General features: G+C 46.4%; 1 protein-coding gene across 5 annotated transcripts in view; it reads left to right on the top strand.

Moving 5' to 3' along the window:
• The window catches only part of LOC144611997 (tensin-2-like), a 225,602-nt gene that overhangs the window by 24,463 nt on the left and 176,368 nt on the right, over positions 1 to 24,771 (top strand). Inside the window, exon 1 of one of the 5 annotated variants that reach the window (XM_078431407.1) lies at positions 11,105 to 11,227. The exons of 3 other annotated variants lie outside the window; for them this stretch is intronic. In XM_078431407.1, coding sequence (XP_078287533.1) covers positions 11,225 to 11,227 — 3 coding nt within the window. In that variant the 5' untranslated portion in view covers positions 11,105 to 11,224. Of the gene's footprint in view, positions 1 to 11,104; positions 11,228 to 14,538; positions 14,567 to 24,771 lie in introns of those variants that run through there. One more of the 5 variants, XM_078431408.1, reaches the window with a different exon arrangement.

Below are 24,771 nucleotides of genomic sequence, written 5' to 3' on the forward strand. Positions count from 1 at the left end.
AGCACCAAGACCTGGCTCGGCTGGAGGTGAGGGGAGCCCTCTCAGTCAGATCCTTCCTGCACCGCCGGAACCTCACTACCAGCGCACGCTGCCTCCGGGACGGCTGCTACAGAGAGGAGACGGTGGCCCACCTCTTCACAGAGTGTGGATTTGCCAAGAGAGTCTGGAGAGGTCTGCAGGGGTCCCTGTCATGATTCATTCCGAGCAGCTCCGTCACAGAGGACTCTGTGATCTATGGACTGTTCCCAGGGACGCATTCGGAGACGGACATCGAGTGCTGCTGGAAGGTCCGAGCTTTGTTGACCTCCCAGCGGAGCGAGCTGTCCGACGGGGAATGTTGCCGACTGGCCCGCTGCAGACTGCAGGAGTACGTGCTGAGGGACGCACTGAAGCTTGGTGCAGCCAACACCAAGGCCCTGTGGGGGAGGACCACAGTCTAGGGTCCTTCTGCTGCTGGACATGGGGGGCAGGGTGTGGTGGAGAGAGACGCCCCTCCAAATAAGGGATACTGGGTAAATCTGGCAATGAATATCTGTATTGAATGTAGAACCTCTGGGAATGTCGGATGGAGTTTTTGAAAAAGAAAATGTTTTGTAAATATTTATTACTGGAATAAAGTATTTTTTGATTTAAAAAAAAACTCGTCAGGGCACCAAGTGCTGGAGTAACTCAACAGGTCAGGCGCAATCTCTGGAGAACATGGATAAGTGACGTTTCTGGTCGAGACCCTTTATCAGTGATTGTAAAGGGGGGGATAAGAAAGCTGGGTGGATGGATCCCATCCATGGTGGATTGGAGAAATAGGTGGGAATCCAGGTGGAGCACAGAGGAGAGTGAGAAAGGAGAGGGGGTTGTGGGGGAGAAATGTAGGATGGGTTAGGGAGTGATTATCCATGTTCTCCAGGGAAGCTTTACAATCCGCATATCTTCAAACCTTATGTCTGGCCTGTGTTCCATCCAAAGATAGACACAAAATGCTGGAGTAACTCAGTGGGACAGGCAGCATCTCTGGAGAGAAGGAATGGGTGACGTTTCGGGTCGAGACCCTTCTTCAGACTGTGTTCCAACCACCTACCTATCAACCCCCCCCCTTGCCAATGTCGGCCTATTAACTGCCATGCTTTGTCCTGCCTCTCCCCTTTCCCATCATTCTTCTCCTCCCCCTCCCCCCAACAATGTCTGAAAAGGGCTCTCGACCCCAAACGTCACCTATACACGTTCTCCAGAGCTGCCCGTCTGACCTGCCGTGTTACTCCAGCGCTTTGTATCCTTTTGTGTATTAACCAGCATCTGCAGCTCTTTGTTTCTACAATCGCTAACTTGTGGTGTGTCGCCCGGTTGCTGTTCAGTAGAATTCCCCTGCCCACTGATGGCGATTGACCCTGGCAATGACGTTTCTTGAAGAACTCGCTCCTCGAAACATATCCAGGATATGATTTCATAATGTAAGCCACAGACTTTCCAGTGCTTTGTGAGGTAACTTTGGGGAACATATACATCGAGGAATTGTTTTTACAAGTGCTGTCATTGACCTGCAGGCAGAGACACAGGCCAAAGCTTCCAAAAGCATTCCAGTTCTCCTTTTGACATTTATCTGATTGTAAAGTATGATTTGTCCAAATGAGGAGGTCTTGAATCAATTTCAAAAAATACATTTTTTGAGCAATATACATAGCACGGTTCCCAGAGGATTAGTTGATTCCTTTCCAAACCTTCCAAAACATTTGAAAATACTCCATCACTGAGGTAAGTACAAGAACACGGGGCTAGGATATTATAGCTATTCCAGAAACCTGGCTGAGGGAGGACCAGGCCTGGCAGCTCAATGTTCCAGTGTACAAATGCTTCAGGGGGGATAGAGGTAAAGATAAAAGAGGAGGGAGTTTGTGTCCATGGATAGGGAGAATAATACAGCGGTACTTAGAGAAGATATTCCGGGGCGATCGTTCAACGAGGTTAAATGGGTGCAATTGAGAAATAGAAGGGGGTGATTATTTTGGAATTGTGAAATAGACCCCCAATAGTCATCAAAGAAGTAGAGGAGCAATATGTAGGGTAATCACATGTACTATATTGGCAAGAATAATTGGGTAGTAATAGAGCTAGATCCAAATATTGATTGAGACTGCCACAGTGCTCAGGGCTTGTATGGGCTGGAATTTGTTAAGGACAATTTTCTCATTAAATATGCAGATGGCTCTACTAGAGATGATCTCTTGAGAATTAAGGCAGGGCTGGTGACTGAAATGTTCGTGGGGGAGCACTTATTAGTTTTAAATAGAACTATTAAAAAAAACTAAAACTATCTGTTAGTTTTAAAGCAGAGGAAGCAGAAACTGCACCCAAAAAAGAATGGTTTCTCCAACAAGATCCAATAAGTGGAGTACACTCATGTATATTAAGCATATGAAATTAATCAATCACTTACTGACAGGAGCAATTACCCAATCATTTCCTCTCTGACGAGAATGATGTCACCATAAACTTGATAAGTGAAGAGAAATAAACGTTTTCTTAATTGCACTAACAAGTACCTTTGGGTCAAGGTGATGAAAATGATTTGGCAAGGAGAGGGTAAAGAGTCATGGATGAGTTGGCGAACAGATAAGAGACTGAGGATACAGTCTGGGGATCCTTCCAACTGTGAATATAGGGGAAAGGGAGATGTTCAACATAGCCAAGCCTTGGAGCTTTCTTCCCATCTCCTCACTATCCAATGTAGATCGTGGAAGTACAACCACTGACCACCCTTCTCCCCACCAAGCACATTGCAGCCAGGGAGCCATTATGACAACCCATCCATGCTGGCTTTCGATCTAGGTGGTTCAATGCAGTGCCATCCTTAATCTACCAAGCCAAGAGAAGAGACTTCCATCCATCATTTTTTGTGCTGTGATAACTCAGTTGAAGTAATTCAATGAATGAATGAAGGCTGTTTTATACCCTATGCATCTATTTGAAAAAGCAGCCTCAAACCACCACAGAAACAGGCATTTCAGTACTAACAAAAAATCTCAATAGGAAGTTGTTTAAATAAGTTCTCAACCTACGCTACAACTCTCCAAGGAAACCCGAGACTTGTACCTCTGAAGAATTTGACACATCATACATCAATAGAAATACCACTTAAAAGACCCACTTTTTCTTAAAAAGCCATTTAGTGCAGCCCACAGGAATTGCCTGGCTTATATCGGATTTGTAACTCTAGTCCGAAACTTTGAATGTAACCATCTCATAGATTCCAGAATTTTATGTGTGTTTTTAACTCTTCATCTCGTGCATCAATTGAGTTATGTTCCATGTGCCTGTTGATTTACAGCGTGCGTGCGTACATGAGTGAGTATCCTCGCATAGGTTAACAATGTTGAGACAATTACTCAGAATTTTATAGGGTCTTGAAAGCAGTTGTTTAAAAAGACTTGGAATTCATATTGGCATTGCACAAGAATGTTGGATGGCCACCAGAAGGAATATTCTGTGTATACATCGTCACACACATTATTGCTGCCCCACGCAATAAACAGCAGCGATCTAATTAAAAAAATGTTGAAAAGATTTAAGATCGGTTTTGTGAACAACACAAACAGAAAATGCCTCTGTGAATGTCAGGTAAACCATTCCATGGCCCCTTTGGCTCACTAGGTAATTGCAGTGTGATATATAAAATATCAACCATTAGCCCAGCATTATTTACATGGCATTTTGCATAGTGTGACTGTGTAGACTTTTATACTCTGAGGCTTATCCAGTAGGTTGTGTGTGTACATAATGACCTGTTGGTCTTGTACATGAGTGAGTATCCTCGCATAAGTTAACAATGTTGAGACAATTGAGGGCGTGCAGCGTAGGTTTACTAGGTTAATTCCCGGAATGGCGGGACTGTCATATGTTGAAAGACTGGAGCGACTATGCTTGTATACACTCGAATTTAGAAGGATGAGAGGGGATCTTATCGAAACGTGTAAGATTATTAAGGGGTTGGACACGTTAGAGGCAGGAAACATGTTCCCAATGTTGGGGGAGTCCAGAACCAGGGGCCGCAGTTTAAGAATAAGGGGTAGGCCATTTAGAACTGAGACGAGGAAAAACCCTTTTCAGTCAGAGAGTTGTGAATCTGTGGAATTCTCTGCCTCAGCCAATTCTCTGAATACATTCAAGAGAGAGCTAGACAGAGCTCTTCAGGATAGCGGAGTCAGGGGGTATGGGGAGAAAGCAGGAACGGGGTACTGATTGAGAATGATCAGCCATGATCACATTGAATGGCGGTGCTGGCTCGAAGGGCCGAATGGCCTCCTCCTGCACCTATTGTCTGTTGTCTAATTACTCAGAATTACAGTGACATAGCGGTCATTGTGTACAGTGACATGGGTCTGCATAGAGTGGGCTGTGTATATTGTGTACCTGTGGGACTCTGTACATTGAGCTGTATACAATGAGTGGGATTGTGTACAGTAAACTATGGACAGTGAGGCATGGATGTACAGTGAGCTGTGGGTCCATGTACAATGTCTGTATACAGTGGCCTGTTGGTTTATATACAATGAGCTCTGAACAGCATATACCGTGACCTGTAGATCTGTGTTCGACGTGTACAGTCTATGGGTCTGTGAATATTAAACTGCATATAGTAATCTGTGTTTGTGTATTTTAAGTTGTGTCCGAGACTTTTTTCTTACTTCTTCCCTTTGATTCTGTCTCTTCTGAAGCCAACTGCCACATCAACCTGAATCACGTGACGTTGCGGATGGACTCTCTCTGCTTCTTCCCCTTTGCCCTTCTTATTGCTCACTTCCTTCACTGTGACACTGAAGCCCTGTGAAGCTGCCGCTATTCCTATCTATTGTGAAGACGACATTAACCATGAAAATAACCTTTTGCTGACTTTTCACCTATCGTAGTTTACCCATTTTGGAATGTAAAGGAACCACCGAAGCCATGTTGATCATTCTGCCCAGAGCTTCTCACACATTCAACTCCAGTTCCGAGAGCACGGGGTGCTTCAGTTATCATGGAATTGGGTAACTGTTAAGACACAGTGACAAGGTTTAGACCAACGTGAACATCCTTCACACTAGTAATTGATCATGTAGTGGTAATCACTCCATCCAAAGCCTGTCCCAAAGCCATTCCCAACTGTTAGTCATTGCATTCCTACTTTTACCCAAGAATGATAGTTCTCAATGTCAACGATGTATCAGTAATCAGCATTGTTGCCTCCGTCAGTTGTAGCTTCAACACTCACTCCATTTGTAGGTTTAACTATCACTCGAGTCTCTCCCTCTCCCTCTCCCTCTCCCCCTCTCCCTCTCCCTCTCCCTCTCCCTCTCCCTCTCCCTCTCCCTCTCCCTCTCCCTCTCCCCCTCCCCCTCCCTCTCCCTCTCCCTCTCCCTCTCTCTCCCCTCTCTCCCCTCTCTCCCCTCTCTCCCCTCTCTCCCCTCTCTCCCCTCTCTCCCCTCTCTCCCCTCTCTCCCCTCTCTCCCCTCTCTCCCCTCTCTCCCCTCTCTCCCCTCTCTCCCCTCTCTCCCCTCTCTCCCCTCTCTCCCCTCTCTCCCCTCTCTCTCCCTCTCCCTCTCCCTCTCTCCCCTCTCTCCCCTCTCTCCCCTCTCTCCCCTCTCTCCCCTCTCTCCCCTCTCTCCCCTCTCTCCCCTCTCTCCCCTCTCTCCCCTCTCTCCCCTCTCTCCCCTCTCTCCCCTCTCTCCCCTCTCTCCCCTCTCTCCCCTCTCTCCCCTCTCTCCCCTCTCTCCCCTCTCTCCCCTCTCTCCCCTCTCTCCTCTCTCCCCCCTCTCCCCTCTCTCCCCTCTCTCCCCTCTCTCCCCTCTCTCCCCTCTCTCTCCCTCTCCCTCTCCCTCTCTCCCCTCTCTCCCTTCTCTCCCCTCTCTCCCCTCTCTCCCCTCTCTCCCCTCTCTCCCCTCTCTCCCCTCTCTCCCCTCTCTCCCCTCTCTCCCCTCTCTCCCCTCTCTCCCCTCTCTCCCCTCTCTCCCCTCTCTCCTCTCTCCCCCCTCTCCCCTCTCTCCCCTCTCCCCCCTCTCTCCTCTCTCCTCTCTCCCCCCTCTCTCCTCTCTCCTCTCTCTCTCCCCTCTCCCCCCTCTCTCCTCTCTCCCCCCTCCTCTCTCTCTCCTCTCTCCCCCCTCTCTCCCCCTTCTCCCTCTCCATCTCTTTACCTTCTCCTGACTGCTTCTCGTAGTCACCACCCCCTCCGATTATTCTCCCTTTACTCATCCTCGTTCCCTCTTAGTCCCTTCCAATTTCCCCTATTTATATTTCTAATGTAATTTTATATTTTAGAAAACAAAAAATCTCCAAATCAACTGATGATCTGGTCATTACCACATTGCAGGTTGTGGGAGCTTGTTATGTTTAAATTTGCAGCAGTGATTGCATTTTGCAACAATCTAGGGCCGAGAAAGTGTCTTTCTTGCATTTCATCTGTTATCAGTGGAATGATCATTCTCAGTAAATTCATCACCCCTTGTTTACAAACTCAAATACAAAGCGACTTTAACGGACATTTTTTGGTGTATGGAGCTGCAATCATGATAACAACAGGAGCGTGCATCATCGCTCTCTGCAAGTTGGATGTTTTTTCAGCTTTATTCTGGGAACTCAAGGCTGAAGTCCGCCAGTACAAGACTTGATGTTTCTTCCCACTCTCCACCCCCGCCTCATGGAACTCCAATCATGGTATGCCCATTAGAAAAACAACTTCAAGAAAACTTCTCTTAACATGAACACATTCCTGTTGGTTATTCAACTGCAAATGATGTGGAATTGCTTCAAAGTAATTGGAGAAATTCCACTTTTAGTGATAAGGGGATTGTGCTTAACCTCCCTGCCAAATCTTCACTGGTGCTCCTCTCTCCGATGTGGATGCGTCTGAGTAGACAAGGGACGAGAAAGTCTTTTGCGAGGCTTCTCCTTCAGAGCGGAGTCCTGCTGGTCACTGTCTCCAGCTTTCCAAGGTGCACTCAGTGCTGGTGATGGTCTGGTTCGGAATGGAACCTAGCATACTGACGTCTAATCATGGAAATCTCAAGCAATAGGGGCCAAGTATGTCACAGTATATATGTCGCTGTATGCCACAGTGAGTCCCACCGGAAATTGGAGGAACAGCACCTCATATTTCGCCTGGGCAGCTTGCAGCCCAGTGGTATGAACATTGACTTCTCCAACTTTAGATAGTTCTTCTGTCCCTCTTTTCCCCTCCCCCGTCCCAGATCTCCCACTGTCTTCCTGTCTCCACCTATATCCTTCATTTGTCCCGCCGTCCTGACATCAGTCTGAAGATGTTTTATTCACAAAATGCTGCAGTAACTCAGCAGGTCAGGCAGCATCTCAGGAGAGAAGGAATGGGTGACGTTTCGGGTCGAGACCCTTCTTCAGACTGATGTCAGGGGGGCGGGACAAAGGAAGGATATAGGTGGCGACAGGAAGATAGAGGGAGATCTGGGAAGGAGGAGGGGAAGAGAGGGACAGAGGAACTATCTAAAGTTGGAGAAGTCGATGTTCATACCACTGGACTGCAAGCTGCCCAGGCGAAATATGAGGTGCTGTTCCTCCAATTTCCGGTGGGCCTCACTATGGCACTGGAGGAGGCCCATGACAGAAAGGTCAGACTGGGCGACCACATTTTGACCCAGACTCACTACCACAGCCACATCTGCTTCTGCACCCCCTCAGTCTGAAGAAGGGTCTCGACTGGAAATGTCGCCCATTCCTTCTCTCCTGAGATGCTGCCTGACCTGCTGAGTTACTCCAGCATTTTGTGAATAAATAGGGGCCAAGTATGTTGGTGCTGCAGGTGGTTAAGTTATTGGACAAGTAATCCAGAGATCTGAGTTGAAATCCCACCATGACAAGTATGGAAGTAAAATTCAGGTAAAACTCTGGAATATTAAAAAAAATATTGGTAGTAATGGTGACAATTAAACTGCTGTATTGCGAAAACCCACCTGATTCATGGTGCCACAAAGAAATCTGCCATCCTTAGCTGGTCTGGCACATGTGTTTCTGGTCCCATCAATGTGCTTTAAATAAGACAAGTATGAGCATGGAAGCAGAGCTGGTTGAATTGAACTGATGGATTAGATTAAGGGATCAGTCAACTGAGAAGCAGTGGCAGACATTTAAGGGCATCTTTCAAAACATACAATCCAACAAGAAAGAAAAATTCCAAGGAGAGGACTTGCCATATGTGGTTAACTAAAAAAGTTAAAGGTAATATCAAACATAAAGAAAAATACATATAGTTACACAAAGACAGATGCCAGGTCATAATATAAAGAAAAGCAAAAAGTAACTAAAAGCTTTATAATGAAGGAAAAATTGGAGCTCAAGATAAAGCAAGTCAGAAATATAAAAACAGATTGTGAGAATGTCAGCAGATAGTTAAAAGAGAGAAGAGTTACAAAATAATGGTTGGTCCAGCAGAAATGAGTCTGGGAAGTTTTAATGGAAATGAGATGGTAGATGAATTAAACAGGAATTTTGCATTAGTCCAGAGGATACAACTAACAACCCAGAAATAGCTGTAAATTGTGAATTGGAAGGGAGGAACAATCTCAAGCAGATGAATAGAACATGGCTGATAAGTCCCTGGGTGCTGATGAACTTAATCCCCGAGTCTTAGAAGAAGTGGCATTGTGTTTAATTTTCCAAAATTTCATAGAGTTGGGGAAGGCTGTGTTTGATTGGAAAATATCAAATGTAGCTTCTTCATTCAAAAGTACAGAAAGCAAGAAATCACAGGCCAGTTAGCTTAACATATGTCTGTGGGTAATATTAGATGTTATTATTAAAGACAGGGCACTTGGAAAAGATTGTTACATAAGGTCAGAGTGAGTTTTCACTGGTGAACCAAGCCATAGATACCGCTGTGCAAACTCTCCCTAAGAAAACACATTTTGTGTATGTTAATCCCTCCCCTCACTGTTCCATCATTTTTGTTTTGTTTAGTTATGAAATTTCAGCTACTGCTCAACTTACATCTGTCCCAATTTTTATATAGTACCATGTGTGAGAAGTTCATTTAAAAAGTGCTTTCTTATTAGATGGCTGTGAGAATTCTTTAAATATGATTGGTTGCTCAGCCTTCTCGACAACTTAACAACTGTTGGATGCCAGGGACCACATTGAATTGATACCCGATGGCAGTAAAAGCCCTCACACCAGAGATTGTAAAATCTTTGTAGGGAATTTTCTTCAAGGACAGCTTTGAGGATCAGAGACTGATATAGGACAGAGGAGGCCATTCTACCTGTTGTGCCAATGGCAGCTCTTTGAAGAAGCTTTGTCAGTGGGCGGATGCATGGCAGATGCAGTTTAATGTGGATAAGTGTGAGGTTATCCACTTTGGTGGTAAGAATAGGAAGGCAGAGTATTATCTGAATGGTGTCAAGTTAGGAAAAGGGGACGTACAACGAGATCTAGGTGTCCTAGTGCATCAGTCATTGAAAGGAAGCATGCAGGTACAGCAGGCAGTGAAGAAAGCCAATGGAATGTTGGCCTTCATAACAAGAGGAGTTGAGTATAGGAGCAAAGAGGTCCTTCTGCAGTTGCACAGGGCCCTAGTGAGACCGCACCTGGAGTACTGTGTGCAGTTTTGGTCTCCAAATTTGAGGAAGGATATTCTTACTATTAAGGGCGTGCAGCGTAGGTTTACTAGGTTAATTCCCAGAATGGCGGGACTGTCATATGTTGAAAGACTGGAGCGACTAGGCTTGTATACACTGGAATTTAGAAGGATGAGAGGGGATCTTATCGAAACGTATAAGATTATTAAGGGGTTGGACACGTTAGAGGCAGGAAACATGTTCCCAATGTTGGGGGAGTCCAGAACAAGGTGCCACAGTTTAAGAATAAGGGGTAGGCCATTTAGAACTGAGATGAGGAAAAACTTTTTCAGTCAGAGAGTTGTGAATCTGTGGAATTCTCTGCCTCAGAAAGCAGTGGAGGCCAATTCTATGAATGCATTCAAGAGAGAGCTAGATAGACCTCTTAAGGATAGCGGAGTCATGGGGTATGGGGAGAAGGCAGGAACGGGGTACTGATTGAGAATGATCAGCCATGATCACATTGAATGGCGGTGCTGGCTCGAAGGGCCGAATGGCCTCCTCCTGCACCTATTGTCTATTGTCTTTAATTACACTATTCAGATTTTACCCACAGCCCTGCATATCTATCTGCTTTCACTATCTACTGTACTGAAGACATTAAATCAGATACTGCTACCAGTAGTCCCACTCATCAAGTGCTCCATCACGATGGTGGGTCAGACTATTTGGCTCTTGACAGCGATGCTGTTAAACTTGATCTTATGATCAGCTGACATTTTCATTTCTTGCAAAGACCCTCTTGCCAGGAGCTCGATGTACTTTGTTGCAGAGCACAATGCTTCGAGGCAGCCAAGTGTCAGAGCATAATTAATTAACGTTATATTTGTCTTGTGCAGTTGAAAGGGCAGTTGTGGATCGGACGTCAGCCAAGGCTTTGCAGCAGCCAAACAAAGTAAATTTGAACCTTATTAAAGTCATGGAATTTTTGTTTAAGGAATTTCTGCCTCGTCTACACCATTGGGAGCGCTTGTGGGGAAAGTTGGGCACACTTCCTGACTACTCAGGTACCAGGGAGCTGGGAATTGGTTAATGGTGCACTTGTTTCTGTGAAATGTGTTGCTGGCTCAAAGGCTTAAAGAAATAGACTTCAAGTCTCACAGCATAGGGCAGGTTTTGAAAGGAAACATGTTGATGATTGACCACAACGTGAGTGAACCTGTTTCATCCTGTGTTTTGAAGGGAGCTGTCTAAACATTTTCATCCCGTAAATGTTTTGCTGCGTACGGCAGGGATAACATTCTTGCTGCGTATTATCATCCATCATTTATTTGGTGAGAAAGGTGTTTACGTACACCAGAAGGAGGCTGGTTTAATCTGCTGAGTGAAACAGCAGTCTTTCGTTGCCAACAGCATGAAACCGTTGTCATGAACGGCCCAAATGTAGTCAGATGCAAAATTACCCGCTGAGGTGCCAGGTATGTGGTGGTGAAGCCCTTGACGGCAACAAAGAGTTATTTTACAAATAAATCCCGTCCACTGTCGACATGTGCAGGAGGGCTGCCATTATCCGTGGGCAGGAAGCCCAAAACACACAGAAGATCGATGTGTTGCAAATCTGCGGCATGCTGGCACAGTGTTCCTGTGAGCTAACAAAATGACGGTCATCACTTACCATGGTAAGTGTCTCTTAATCTCACACAGGTGCTTAACATCAGGCTTTTTGTTATAATATAACTATAGCAACTCCAATCTCTCTGACTTCACCTTCCCCGTTTCTCCTGAACTTTAATTATAATGCCCCCCCATACACTCCTCAGGTTCCTGTATCAAAACGTAGATCTGTTTTAATTTATTAGTATAAAGGGCGTGTGCATCGTTGGCGACACCAGTGTTTATTGTCTATCCATAATTGCCCTGATCTATGGTCACCAGTGGGTATGGAGTTATGTAAGCCAGGCCAGGCCAGAACAGCAGATTTCCAGATGGGTTTTTATGAGAATCCAGGAGTTTTATGATTACTGCTAACAAGCTAGCATTTTTTTTTTGTATTTCCAGATTTAAAAAAAAAATCTTTAATTGAATTTAAATTTCCCGCACGAGGTGTTTTGAACTCGGGTCTCTGGATCAAAAGTCCAGACATCTTCCTGCCAGTCTAGTTCCTTACACGTTCCGCCATCAAATCCATCTGTAAGCTCCACCCTGCTGCTCCCAGGAGCGCTGAAATGTTGGAGCTCAGTCTCCTCATCCCCTGTAATGTAATGGGACCCAAACAGTTCCTCTTTTCTGCTCTGAATGGGGTCACCAATAGGCTCCTGGGCTTGTACCAGACTTTCATGACAGAACGAAAGTCACAGGCTGAAACTTAAGGTGCAGATCTGGGTGGCGCAGAAGTTGAACGGACGTGCTTGGAAATTGTAGACTTCCATTTCATGCTATTGGCAGTAGAGCCACAGAAACTCTTGCTCCTTTTAATAAGGGAATTCCTGTTTAATAAACTTCATTTACGAGCTCCAGTGATTCTTTTGTCTATCAGTCCAGAAACATTGAATGCAGCCTCTATGCCCCAGCACCCTGCCTACAGCAAGCATCCCAATGGCACTTTCCTGGTCTTTCTGTTGTGGAACATTTATACACTCGCCACACTGCCTTCTCGCTGAGCTGAACGGGCCATTGTCCAAACACTGCCGCCTTTGCAAAGTATCACGCCCATGAGCTGTTTATACATAGAATGTCATGTCCTCCTTGGGCAAAGGCCCTTCAGCTTGAATGCCTCCCCAAATTAACTGCTTGCTTTGAGCACACGTCTGGACACAATATCTCCTCTGATCTCCGCGATCTCACGGCTGAGCCTCGATAAGAGGCAACATTTTAAAGTTCAAAGGTTGTGAGGCTGCTGGTTTTCTTTTGTAACTTGAAAGCAGTAAGTGCTGTACCTTAGAAATTCAATTATGTAAATCTTTTTTTATGATTAAAAATTGATTTTTCTTTTTGCCCCCCAAGAATGAAACTTTATAATTACCTATTCTGGGACATTCCCAAAATTCAATCAGGGACATTGCGGAATAGGTTGCATTGAAGCGATTTCCAGCAACATGTTTCCCAGTGAACAAAAGTGAGCCCTGTTGAATGGTCACAGTTTTGAGAGGAAGGCAGAGCAGAGTTGCTGAGACAACCATCCTGTATTTCTAAGGAGCAAATTGGCAGCCGTTTATCCAGGGGAATGTCAGTCAAGCATATTCCATGGGTAACCCATTCCAAGAAAATTGGCAGAGGACAGAGGAACCTATGCCCCAGAGTCATCCAAAGGTCCTTCAACTCTGTGATGGGGAGGGCAGATTCAGTCGTGACAGAAGAGGGAGTACAGAGAAGGTTCACCAGATTGATTCCTGGGATGGCAGGACTTTCATATGAAGAAAGACTGGATAGACTCGGCTTGTACTCGCTGGAATTTAGAAGATTGAGGGGGGATCTTATAGAAACGTACAAAATACTTAAGGGGTTGGACAGGCTAGATGCAGGAAGATTGTTACCGATGTTGGGGAAGTCCAGAACATGGGGTCACAGTTTAAGGATAAGGGGGAAGTCTTTTAGGACCGAGATGAGAAAGTTTTTTTTCACACAGAGTGGTGAATCTGTGGAATTCTCTGCCACAGAGGGTAGTTGAGGCCAGTTCATTGGCTATATTTAAGAGGGAGTTAGATGTGGCCCTTGTGGCTAAAGGGATCAGGGGGTATGGAGAGAAGGCAGGTACAGGATACTGAGTTGGATGATCAGCCATGATCATATTGAATGGCGGTGCAGGCTCGAAGGGCCGAATGGCCTACTCCTGCACCTATTTTCTATGTTTCTAAGAACGAGAGCGATGGACCGAATAGCCTACCTCTTCTTTCCTTACAATATTATGGCACGCAGAGGTGTTTGCCAACATATCTGCTTCCAAAATGGCCACAACTTGGATAAATATTAAAGAAAAAACAAAGAGTACCAATGAAGAACATTCGTTTGACAATTGCTCTTTTAACTGGATGTCGGATTTATTTTCCGGCCTGTGTTTTTTTGTGACAAACTGCATGGATCATCAGACAATAACAACTTACTTTTATATAGCACTTCCACAACAGTAAAAACATCCAATGAGATTCCATGAGTAGATACTGGGGCATGTATCCGAAGCTCACTTATAAGATACTATAAGGAGAACTTTAAAAGAGGACAAAGGTAATGAGGTTTACGGAGGTAATTTCTGATCTCATGGTGCAGACAGCTGGAGGTATGGATGCCAGTGGTAATGGTAAAGAGACCAGAATTACTGGAGATCTTAGAGGGTTGCACACCTGGAGGATTGAGTCTCAGGAGGATTTGAAAACAAGGATGAGAATTTAAAAATCAAAGGAACTGCTTCATTATATGATTTATTTTCTAAGTAAAATACTTCACTTTCAACACCAAGTGAAAAGTTGACTCATTATAAAGGATTATGACTGTATATTATTGTGGTTAACCAGACCCTAGCGCTTGAATTGGGAAACAAGCAGTCTTATTTAGAACGTAATGCAAATTGTAATTCCTGTGTCTCTTTTCTAAATCAAACTGGGAATTACCAGGAATTTACAGCAAAAAAAAACCCCAACTCCTGTAGTTAAATAGTGTGGGTGTAGACAGGAAACGGGTCGGAGTTTTGAAATGTCTGTTTTGGTTGAAAGATTAATCAGCCAAGTGTTTGCGTCAGTGGAGCTGTCCATTTCACACAGGGCTGTCAGTGTGCAGCACCCTGCCCTAGTGGAAGGGGGTGGAGGGGTGTTGGGAGGAAGCAAGGGGATGCAGGATGCTCTCAGGGAAGCAGGGATGTGCCCCAGGAAGCCGTCGATCATCCCTCCTCATTCTGTAGTTGCTTTTGTGGCTGTGATCCTCCTTATTGTTCCTTCTTCCTTATCCTGCTGCTTGTCCGGAGTGCTTTAGTCAGGATGAAGCCTAGAAGTGATACAGAGTGCCCTGTGAAGCCTGGGCGAAGCAGGGTGAGTCTTTCGACTTTCTGTGCCTTTTCTCCTGTCATACGCAGTTGATTCTTGTACTCAAAGAGGCAGCCTTTGGTGAATGAAGCAAGAAATGACTTGGGTTATTTAGAGTCCTCCTGTGTCCCTTCCACCCAGAGCAGATACTGACTCCTTGCCAGGGTTTCAAGGTTTCTGCTTGCCTTACAGTCCTTCATCCAGTGGTCGGCGTTTAGTGTGTTTTTTTGACTGGTTGGGGAATTCCACTTTATTGCAAAGTCCTCTGGCACTTCTGCCACCCCCCCCCTGGGTACAATTTCCAGCAGACATGACTTGGAACCCAGGCTTTTCGAGGGTGTTACCAGAGCTGCTGTCTTGCAGATGTTAAACCAAGCGCCTGTCAGTCTGTCCAAGTCGGCCTAAGTGATTACCTGGAATAACTCAAAGGGAAACAAGGATTTATTCTGGTATCTTGATAAATATACCTTCCCCAACAGACCAATTGGTAGTTCATCCCATTCGTGATCTTCCTGGTTGATTTTCGCCTCCCAGGTTTCCTACAAGCCAACACTGACTACGCCAATGATGCAGTTGAATGGCTGCCAGGCGTTGCAGGTGCCATCAGGGTGTGAAAGGTTTTGCCGAAAGAGAACACTCTTCTGCAGAACCAGGAGTACCCTTGGGAAATTGCAGCTGCCCAGGCTCAGATCAGCAGGTGATTGAGTCTACAGCACACTTCATAATTCAGCCTGGGTGCAGACCGAGGAATGGGGGTATTTCCGACTACAGTCAGGTGCAGGAGATGTGGTGTACCTTGACTTTCAGAAAGCATTTGACAAGGTCCCACATAGGAGATTAGTGGGCAAAATTAGAGCACATGGTATTGGAGGTAGGGTACTGACATGGATAGAAAATTGGTTGACAGACAGAAAGCAAAGAGTGGGGATAAATGGGTTCCTTTCAGAATGGCAGGCAGTGACTAGTGGGGTACCGCAAGGCTCGGTGCTGGGACCGCAGCTATTTACAATATACATTAATGACTTGGATGAAGGGATTAAAAGTACCATTAGCAAATTTGCAGATGATACAAAGCTGGGTGGTAGTGTGAACTGTGAGGAAGATGCTATGAGGTTGCAGGGTGACTTGGACAGGTTGTGTGAGTGGGCGGATGCATGGCAGATGCAGTTTAATGTGGATAAGTGTGAGGTTATCCACTTTGGTGGTAAGAATAGGAAGGCAGAGTATTATCTGAATGGTGTCAAGTTAGGAACAGGGGACGTACCTAACATGGGGAGAAGGCAGGAACGGGGTACTGATTGAGAATGATCAGCCATGATCACATTGAATGGCGGTGCTGGCTCGAAGGGCCGAATGGCCTCCTCCTGCACCTGTTGTCTATTGTCTATAAAATCCAGGAGTTGTGCATAATTCCTTCTATCTTATTTAAAAGGTGATCGCTCTCTCAAGCCATGATAACGAGCCTGTCATTGCCTCAGTTTATACTGTGCTGTTGGCTGTCTCCTCTCCCACGGTGGGAGTGAAGTGACATGGACAACACACATTGCCGCACTGGTGAGTAAGGCAAGGCAGCGCCTTTACCACCTCAGACAGTTGAGGAATTTAAAGTCTCTCTGAGGATCCTTCAGTGCTTCTACTCTGGGGCTGCAGAAAGCATCTTGTCCGGGAACATCACAATCTGGTTTGGGAACAGCTCTGCCCAGGACAGGAAGGCCCTGCAGAGAGTAGTGCGTTCGGCTGAACGCACCATGGGAACTACACTCGCCCCCCTGCAGGACCTATACATCAGGAGGTGCAGATCCAGAGCCAGCAACATTATGGAGGACCCCTACCACCCCAGCAACGGACTGTTCCAGCTGCTACGGTCAGGCAAACGCCTCCGCTGAGAGGATGAGATGGAGTTTCTTCCCACAGGCCATCAGGACTGTTAACTCTCATAGCGCCAGGAACTAATTTAAGTTACTGTATTCATTTATTTTTTGTGTTACAATTTTTTTTTTTCTATTCTGTTTTGTAGTTGAGCACAATCCGCAGGCGTTGCCACTTTCATTTGACAAATTGACTTGACTTGACTTGAATGTGTGATTAGAGGATAGAGGTCAGTATGAACAGGGCAATTCCACTACACCAATAGTTCAGCAATGGGTAAACACCTGAGGCAGTGTACACTTCTGTTTAGTTATATCACTGCATTTAAGACTATGAAGACCTGGACTGAAAGTGACTTTGCTTCCCATTTGCTCATTGTACAACATTCTTACCTCTGGTTCAGAAGGTTGTGATTTGAATCCCTTTCCAGAGGCTCAAGCTCATAAACCCAGGCTGCTGGCATGCAGTGTGGTGCTGATGGAGGTGTGTTCTTCGTGGATGGGTCATTAAAGCAGAGCTCAACTCGGATGGATGCAAGGAATTCCACAACCCTTATCACATTGTTAGAGGCAGGAAACATCTTCCCAATGTTGGGGGAGTGGGGAGAAGGCAAGAACGGGGTACTGATTGAGAATGATCAGCCATGATCACATTGAATGGTGGTGCTGGCTCGAAGGGCCGAGTGGCCTCCTCCTGCACCTATTGTCTATTGTTGTAAGTGGGATCTTGCTGTGTGCAGTATGGCTGCTGCAGGGATATATTAATTTAGAAAGACATTTGAAAAAAGTCTCCCCTTAGTTGATGAATGTTTTGGAATTACCTGAGATTGTAAAAAGCCCCAAGGAGATGTGAGTCTTCTCTTTTCAACCATCTTGTACCCCATTCTGTGTTAGATTTTACCCCCACAGATATTGGCTCTCCGACTGTGGGTATTTGTCTTGTGTTTGCTTTGACATTGAACGGAAACAGAAATAGTCCCATTAAGAACAGGCTAAATATTGTTCTGAATGCAGTGCACTTCCTGCCATCCGGTAGCACAAAGCCACACAGGACAATTAAAGGACAACAGGCAGCTTTTCCAGCATCGCTCTGAATTGTTTTAAGCTTCGTTTGAGAATAACCTTTGTTTCGTGGAGGAGTCCAGTTGCAACTTTGTGCCCAAATGTTGAGCCCGTTTTGTGCCTCGTGGGTCCTTGACGAGCTGCGATGAGGCGTGGCGCTCTGCAGGAGGATCTGGAGCCCAAGTCCACTTGCCCTTGAATATCAGAGACAAAGTTCAAGGTGAGAACTCTTCAAAAACAATGCAGACGTTGACAAAATCCTGAAAATACTTTGTGGGGCAGGCAGCAACTGTGGACAGAGAAGCAGGGGTGACATTTTTTTGTCATTGACCTTTTATGAGAACTGACGTAATCAAAACGTATAAGATTATTAAGGGGTTGGACATGTTAGAGGTAAGAAACATGTTCCCAATATTGGGGGAGTCCAGAACAAGGGGCCACAGTTTAAGAATAAGGGGTAGGCCATTTAGAACTGAGATGAGGAAACACTTTTTCAGTCAGAGAGTTGTGAATCTGTGGAATTCTCTGCCTCAGAAGGCAGTGGAGGCCAATTCTCTGAATGCATTCAAGAGAGAGCAAGATAGAGCTCTTAAGGATAGCGGAGTCAGGGGGTATGGGGAGAAGGCAGGAACGGGGTACTGATTGAGAGTGATCAGCCATGATCACATTGAATGGCGGTGCTGGCTTGAAGGGCCGAATGGCCTCCTCCTGCACCTATTGTCCATTGAAACAAAGTTAGAAACCCTTTCTGATGAAAGGTAATTGACCAGAAACACTATAGACAATAGACAATAGACAATAGGTACAGGAGTAGGCCATTCAGCCCTTCGAGCCAGCACCGCCATTCAATGCGATCATGGCTGATCACTCTCAATCAGTACCCCGTTCCTGCCTTCTCCCCATACCCCCTCACTCCGCTATCCTTAAGAGCTCTATCCAGCTCTCTCTTGAAAGCATCCAACGAACTGGCCTCCACTGCCTTCTGAGGCAGAGAATTCCATACCTTCACCACTCTCTGACTGAAAACGTTCTTCCTCATCTCCGTTCTAAATGGCCTACCCCTTATCCTTAAACTGTGGCCCCTTGTTCTGGCCCCTTGTTCCACAGATGCTGTCTGACCTGCTGAATTTCTGTCACTTTGTTTTATTTCAGCAAAATCAGTGTACTTCCTGTTAAATCCCCCTTCAAACCTTGCAAACTGCATCAACTTTTCTTCACAATTCTACGGAATACAGCCTTTGTTTGTGTAACCTTGCCTCAGAATTGAAACTTTGGAATTCAGATATCATTCTGGGAAACTTGCACTTCCCTCCCTCCAAGGCTTCGGTAAGAACGAGGAGGTGGAAAGCTGAGACTCGGCTGACAAGTGACACGCGGTTACAATCTGGGAAGTTATTCCCCCCAAGTTGCTCATGGTCTTTATTCAGTGAGCAGTGTGGGTTGACATGGGTTGTGGGTTCACTCCCTGTTCTGGCCTTCAACACTGGAGCCATTGGGTCAGGCTCAATGCTGATGTGTTCGGAATAGACAATAGGTGCAGGAGGAGGCCATTCGGCCCTTCGAGCCTGTACGCACCGCCATTCAATGTGATCATGACTGATCATTCTCAATCAGTACCCTGTTCCTGCCTTCTCCCCATACCCCCTGACTCCGCTATCCTTAAGAGCTCTATCTAGCTCTCTCTTGAATGCATTCAGAGAATTGGCCTCCACTGCCTTCTGAGGTAGAGAATTCCACAGATTCACAACTCTCTGACTGAAAAGGTTTTTCCTCATCTCAGTTCTAAATGGCCGACCCCTTATTCTTAAAACTGTGTGGCCCCTTGTTCTGGACTCCCCCAACATTGGGAACATGTTTTCCTGCCTCTAACGTGTCCAACCCCTTAATAATCTTATACGTTTCGATAAGATCTCCTCTCATGGAGAGGAATGAGGACGTCGCACTTATCTTTGCCTAGATTTTGAGTTTTTGACAGCTGCAATGCCATCACCATCGAATAGTTCAACTGGCAACAGCGTTGCTGGCATTTCGGAAACTGGCGCTTCTGGTGGAACCAGTGCTGGAGAAAACCCCCACCCCAGAACAGCCAAGCGGACATCCGAAGGTGTGCGGGTCCGTGGGGAGGGGTGCGGCTGCCGGAGAGGGTTAGAAACATCGAAACATAGAAAATAGGTGCAGGAGTAGGCCATTCGGCCCTTCGAGCCTGCACCGCCATTCAATATGATCATGGCTGATCATCCAACTCAGTATCCCGTACCTGCCTTCTCACCGTACCCCCTGATCCCTTTAGCCACAAGGGCCACATCTAACTCCCTCTTAAATATAGCCAATGAACTGGCCTCAACTACCTTCTGTGGCAGAGAATTCCACAGACTCACCACTCTCTGTGTGAAAAGAAATGTTTTCTCATCTCGGTCCTAAAAGACTTCCCCCTTATCCTTAAGCTGTGACCCCTGGTTCTGGACTTCCCCAACATCGGGTTACAGGGATTGGGGAAGGGGAGCAGGGAGAGGAAGCAGTGAAGGGGGTTCAGAACCCTGAGAGGTGACGGGACTGGAGGGGGTACAGAGACATAGGAAAGCCCATTCCTTCTCTCCCGAGATGCTGCCTGACCCGCTGAGTTACTCCAGCATTTTGTGAATAAATACCTTCGATTTGCACACGCATCTGCAGTTATTTTCTTATACTATAGGAAAGGGTGTAGAGGCAAATCGGGTAGCAGTGACGGGCATACAGAGATAGAGATAGATTGGGGCGGCACGGTAGCGCAGCGGTAGAGTTGCTGCTTTACAGCGAATGCAGCACCGGAGACTCGGGTTCGATCCTGACTACGGGTGCTGTACTGTAAGGAGTTTGTACGTTCTCCCCGTGACCTGCGTGGGTTTTCTCCGAGATCTTCGGTTTCCTCCCACACTCCAAAGACGTACAGGTATGTAGGTTAATTGGCTGGGTAAATGTAAAAATGTCCCTAGTGGGTGTAGGATAGTGTTAATGTGCGGGGATCACTGGGCGGCACGGACTTGGAGGGCCGAAAAGGCCTGTTTCCGGCTGTATATATATGATATGATATGATATGAGAACAAACAGGATTGTAACGAGAGAGAGAGAGAGAGTGATTAAAGATAGGGGCCGAACAAGCTGGGAGAGATATAGGAAGGCTGGGGTCGTTAGAGCACTAGGGAGTTGTGGGAACTGAGGAAACTGAGTCATTATGGAGGAATTTGAGACCAAAGATAAGAATTTTAATTTTGGATGTGTTGCTGAAATGGGACCTGATGTCGGTTTAGGGGCTACGCGCATTCGGACATGGATAGCAGACCAGAATAAGGTCAGGATATTTTTTTTTTAATCAAAAAATACTTTATTCAATCTTATTGAAACATATAAGATAATTAGGGGATTGGACACATTAGAGGCAGGAAACATGTTCCCAATGTTGGGGGAGTCCAGAACAAGGGGCCACAGTTTAAGAATAATGGGTAGGCCATTTAGAACGGAGATGAGGAAGAACTTTTTCAGTCAGAGGGTGGTGAAGGTGTGGAATTCTCTGCCTCAGAAGACAGTGGAGGCCAGTTCGTTGGATGCTTTCAAGAGAGAGCTGGATAGAGCTCTTAAGGATAGCGGAGTGAGGGGGTATGGGGAGAAGGCAGGAACGGGGTACTGATTGAGAGTGATCAGCCATGATCACATTGAATGGCGGTGCTGGCTCGAAGGGCTGAATGGCCTCCTCCTGCACCTATTGTCTATTGTCTAATAAGTATTTACAAAACATCTTCTCTTTAACAACCCCATCCGACATTTCCGGAGGTTACACGTTCAATACAGGTATTCATTTCCAAATTTACATGGTACTTTACACAGTATCCATTATTTGGAGGGGTGTCCCCACCAGACCCTGCCCCCCATGTCCAGCAGCAGAAGGACCCTAGACTGTAGTCCCCCTCCCCCCCCCCCCCCCCACAGAATAAGGTCAGGATATGGGGGTTGAAAATTGAAGGCCGACCGGAAAACTCAACAAATTCCGACCTGGAAAGGCGGGTCTTACTTTCGCCCCCCCCACTTTTGAGCCACGCTACTTTTGTTCTCTCGCTCTCATTGCCATCATCTGTGGTGTTTGGGAAGTGTCGTGTTATTCTGGGTCGCTGCAGTTGCCAGCCAGCGCACTAGGTGGCGCAATTTGCCTAATCTGGCGGCTTTGTCGTTCGAGCACTTCCTCGGAATAACGGAGCACATGCGGTCAGGTTGCGGGAAAAAAATCAAACCAGGCTGTAAATGGTTGGCGGGGACTCGTCTCGCTGAGAAATGCATGCGGTGGTGTTCGACGTGAACCAGGAGTGGCCATCCCCTCCACAAATGCTGCCTGACCCGCTGAGTTCCTCCAGCACTCTCTGCGTTTTACTCTCGAGATGCCAGAATCTGCAGTTCCGACCTTGTGCATCCTAAGACACTTCGCATTCTCCGGTCATAGAAACATAGAAACATAGAAACATAGAAAATAGGTGCAGGAGTAGGCCATTCGGCCCTTCGAGCCTGTACGCACCGCCATTCAATATGATCATGGCTGATCATCCAACTCAGTATCCCGTACCTGCCTTCTCTCCATACCCCCTGATCCCTTTAGCCACAAGGGCCACATCTAACTCCCTCTTAAATATAGCCAATGAACTGGCCTCAACTACCTTCTGTGGCAGAGAATTCCACAGACTCACCACACTCTGTGTGAAAAAAAACGTTCTCATCTCGGTCCTAAAAGACTTCCCCCTTATCCTTAAACTGTGACCCCTTGTTCTGGACTCCCCCAACATCGGGAACAATCTTCCTGCATCTAGCCTGTCCAACCCCTTAAGAATTTTGTAAGTTTCTATAAGATCCCCCCTCAATCTTCTAAATTCCAGCGAGTACAAGCCCAGTCTATCCAGTCTTTCTTCATATGAAAGTCCTGCCATCCCAGGGATCAATCTGGTGAACCTTCTCTGTACTCCCTCTATGGCAAGAATGTCTTTCCGCAGATTAGGAGACCAAAACTGCACGCAATACGGTCACATTGGGAACTTGGTACCAACATTGAGGGGTGCCCAAGAGCTCGGTTGGAAAGGAGTGGTTTAAAGGAGACGAGAGAGTTGGGGGGTTTCGGAGCTTCGGCGAGCACAGTCAAGGGGGTGGGCCTGCAGCAGAACCCAAGCCACGGGGACATTGGGCGAGGCCACGGGGCAGAAATGGCAAGGCGAGGTCAGAAGGACGGGGTCTGCAGTTGCAAGAATCAGTATTGTGACACCCTCCCCTCTCTGTTACCTACAACGGGACCCCACTACTGGCCATATCTTCCCATCCCCTCCCCTTTCTGCGTTCCGCAGAGACCGTTCCCTCCGTAACTCCCTGGTCCACTCGTCCCTTCCTACCCAAACCACCCCATCCCCGGGCACTTTCCCCTGCAACCGCACGAGATGCAACACCTGTCCCTTTACCTCCCCCCTCAACTCCATCCAAGGACCCAAACAGTCTTTCCAGGAGAGACAGAGGTTCACCTGCACCTCCTCCAACCTCATCTATTGCATCCGCTGCTCCAGATGTCAACTTATTTATATCGGCAAAACCAAGCGCAGGCTCGGCGATCGCTTCGCTCAACACCTGCGCTCGGTCCGCGTTGGCCAAACTGGTCTCCCGGTGGCCGAGCACTTCAACTCCCCCTCCCATTCCCAGTCTGACCTTTCTGTCATGGGCCTCCTCCAGTGCCATAGTGAGGCCCACCGGAAATTGGAGGAACAGCACCTCATATTTCGCCTGGGCAGCTTGCAGCCCAGTGGTCTGAACATCGACTTCTCCAACTTTAGATAGTTCCTCTGTCCCTCTCTTCCCCTCCCCCTTCCTAGATCTCCCTCTATCTTCCTGTCTCCACCTATATCCTTCCTTTGTCCAGCCCCCCTGACATCAGTCTGAAGAAGGGTCTCGACCCGAAACCTCACCCATTCCTTCTCTCCCGAGATGCTGCCTGACCTGCTGAGTTACTCCAGCATTTTGTGAATAAACACCGTCGATTTGTACCAGCATCTGCAGTTATTGTCTTATACTAAGTATTGTGACGCATTCGTTAATTGCTTCTGGAAGAAAGCGGCAACAACTTTAACCATCACAACATTACCTACGACTCCACACGGGAGTGTTACAAAAAGACACGCTGATTATCATAGAGTGCTAACTCCATTACCCAAAGCAATAACAAACTCGGAGATATCGAGAGTGCAAAAGGGGGCCCTTCAACCCATTGTGCCCCTGCTGGTCAAAGAAGCACTCATCCAGGTTATTTTTAAAATTTCTTTCTTCACAGCCCTTTCATGCTCTGAATTCTGGACCCCCAGCCCATAGTCTAGTTAAATATCCTTTCGACTCCCCCTATTTCTTCTATTCGTTGCCTTTGATCAATGCTTCAAATTACTGACCTCTCTGCTAAGGGATTTATTCACAAAATGCTGGAGTAACTCAGCAGGTCAGGCAGCATCTCAGGAGAGAAGGAGTGGGTGACGTTTCGGGTCTTGAAGAAGGGTCTTAACCCGAAACGTCACCCATTCCTTCTCTCCTGAGATGCTGCCTGACCTGCTGAGTTACTCCAGCATTTTGTGAATAAATACTTTTGATTTGTACCAGCATCTGCAGTTATTTTCTTATACTCTCTGCTAAGGGAAATTGGTCCTTTTCTGTTTACCCAGTTGAGGCCTCCCATCATTTTATACACCTCGATTAAATCTCCCTTCACCCGCCCCTGTTCCAAAGAAAACAAACGCAGCCTGGCTAAACTCCTCATCCAATATTTTGGAGACATCCATCTGTTTGTTTTTAATATGGTAACCAATTATTTCAACATTTCAATTTCAAAATGAGCAATTGATAGTACTATTGTGTGATTATAAAAATAGCATTACAGCCTCATAGCATTTGCCCACGCGCTGTTGATGGTGTAATTTATCAATTTGTGGTTAGAGCCAGCGTTTGATTTATTCCTTGGATCTGTGAAGGGAAGAGATCATCCTTTTTAGGTTCCTCTTGCAGGATAACTAGCATTTCCACTCAGTCCATTCATTGGGCAGCACTGTGGTGCAGCTGGTAGAACCTCTGCCTCGCTGCGCCAGAGACCAAGGTTTTATCCTGACCCCTGTGCGGAGTTTGCATGTCCTCCAGGCAGGTACGGGATACTGTAAATTACTCGCTGGAATTTAGAAGATTGAGGGGGGATCTTATAGAAACGTACAAAATTCTTCAGGGGTTGGACAGGCTAGATGCAGGAAG

This window comes from Rhinoraja longicauda, chromosome 42 (genome assembly GCF_053455715.1).
Source record: "Rhinoraja longicauda isolate Sanriku21f chromosome 42, sRhiLon1.1, whole genome shotgun sequence".
Lineage (NCBI taxonomy): Eukaryota > Metazoa > Chordata > Chondrichthyes > Rajiformes > Arhynchobatidae > Rhinoraja > Rhinoraja longicauda.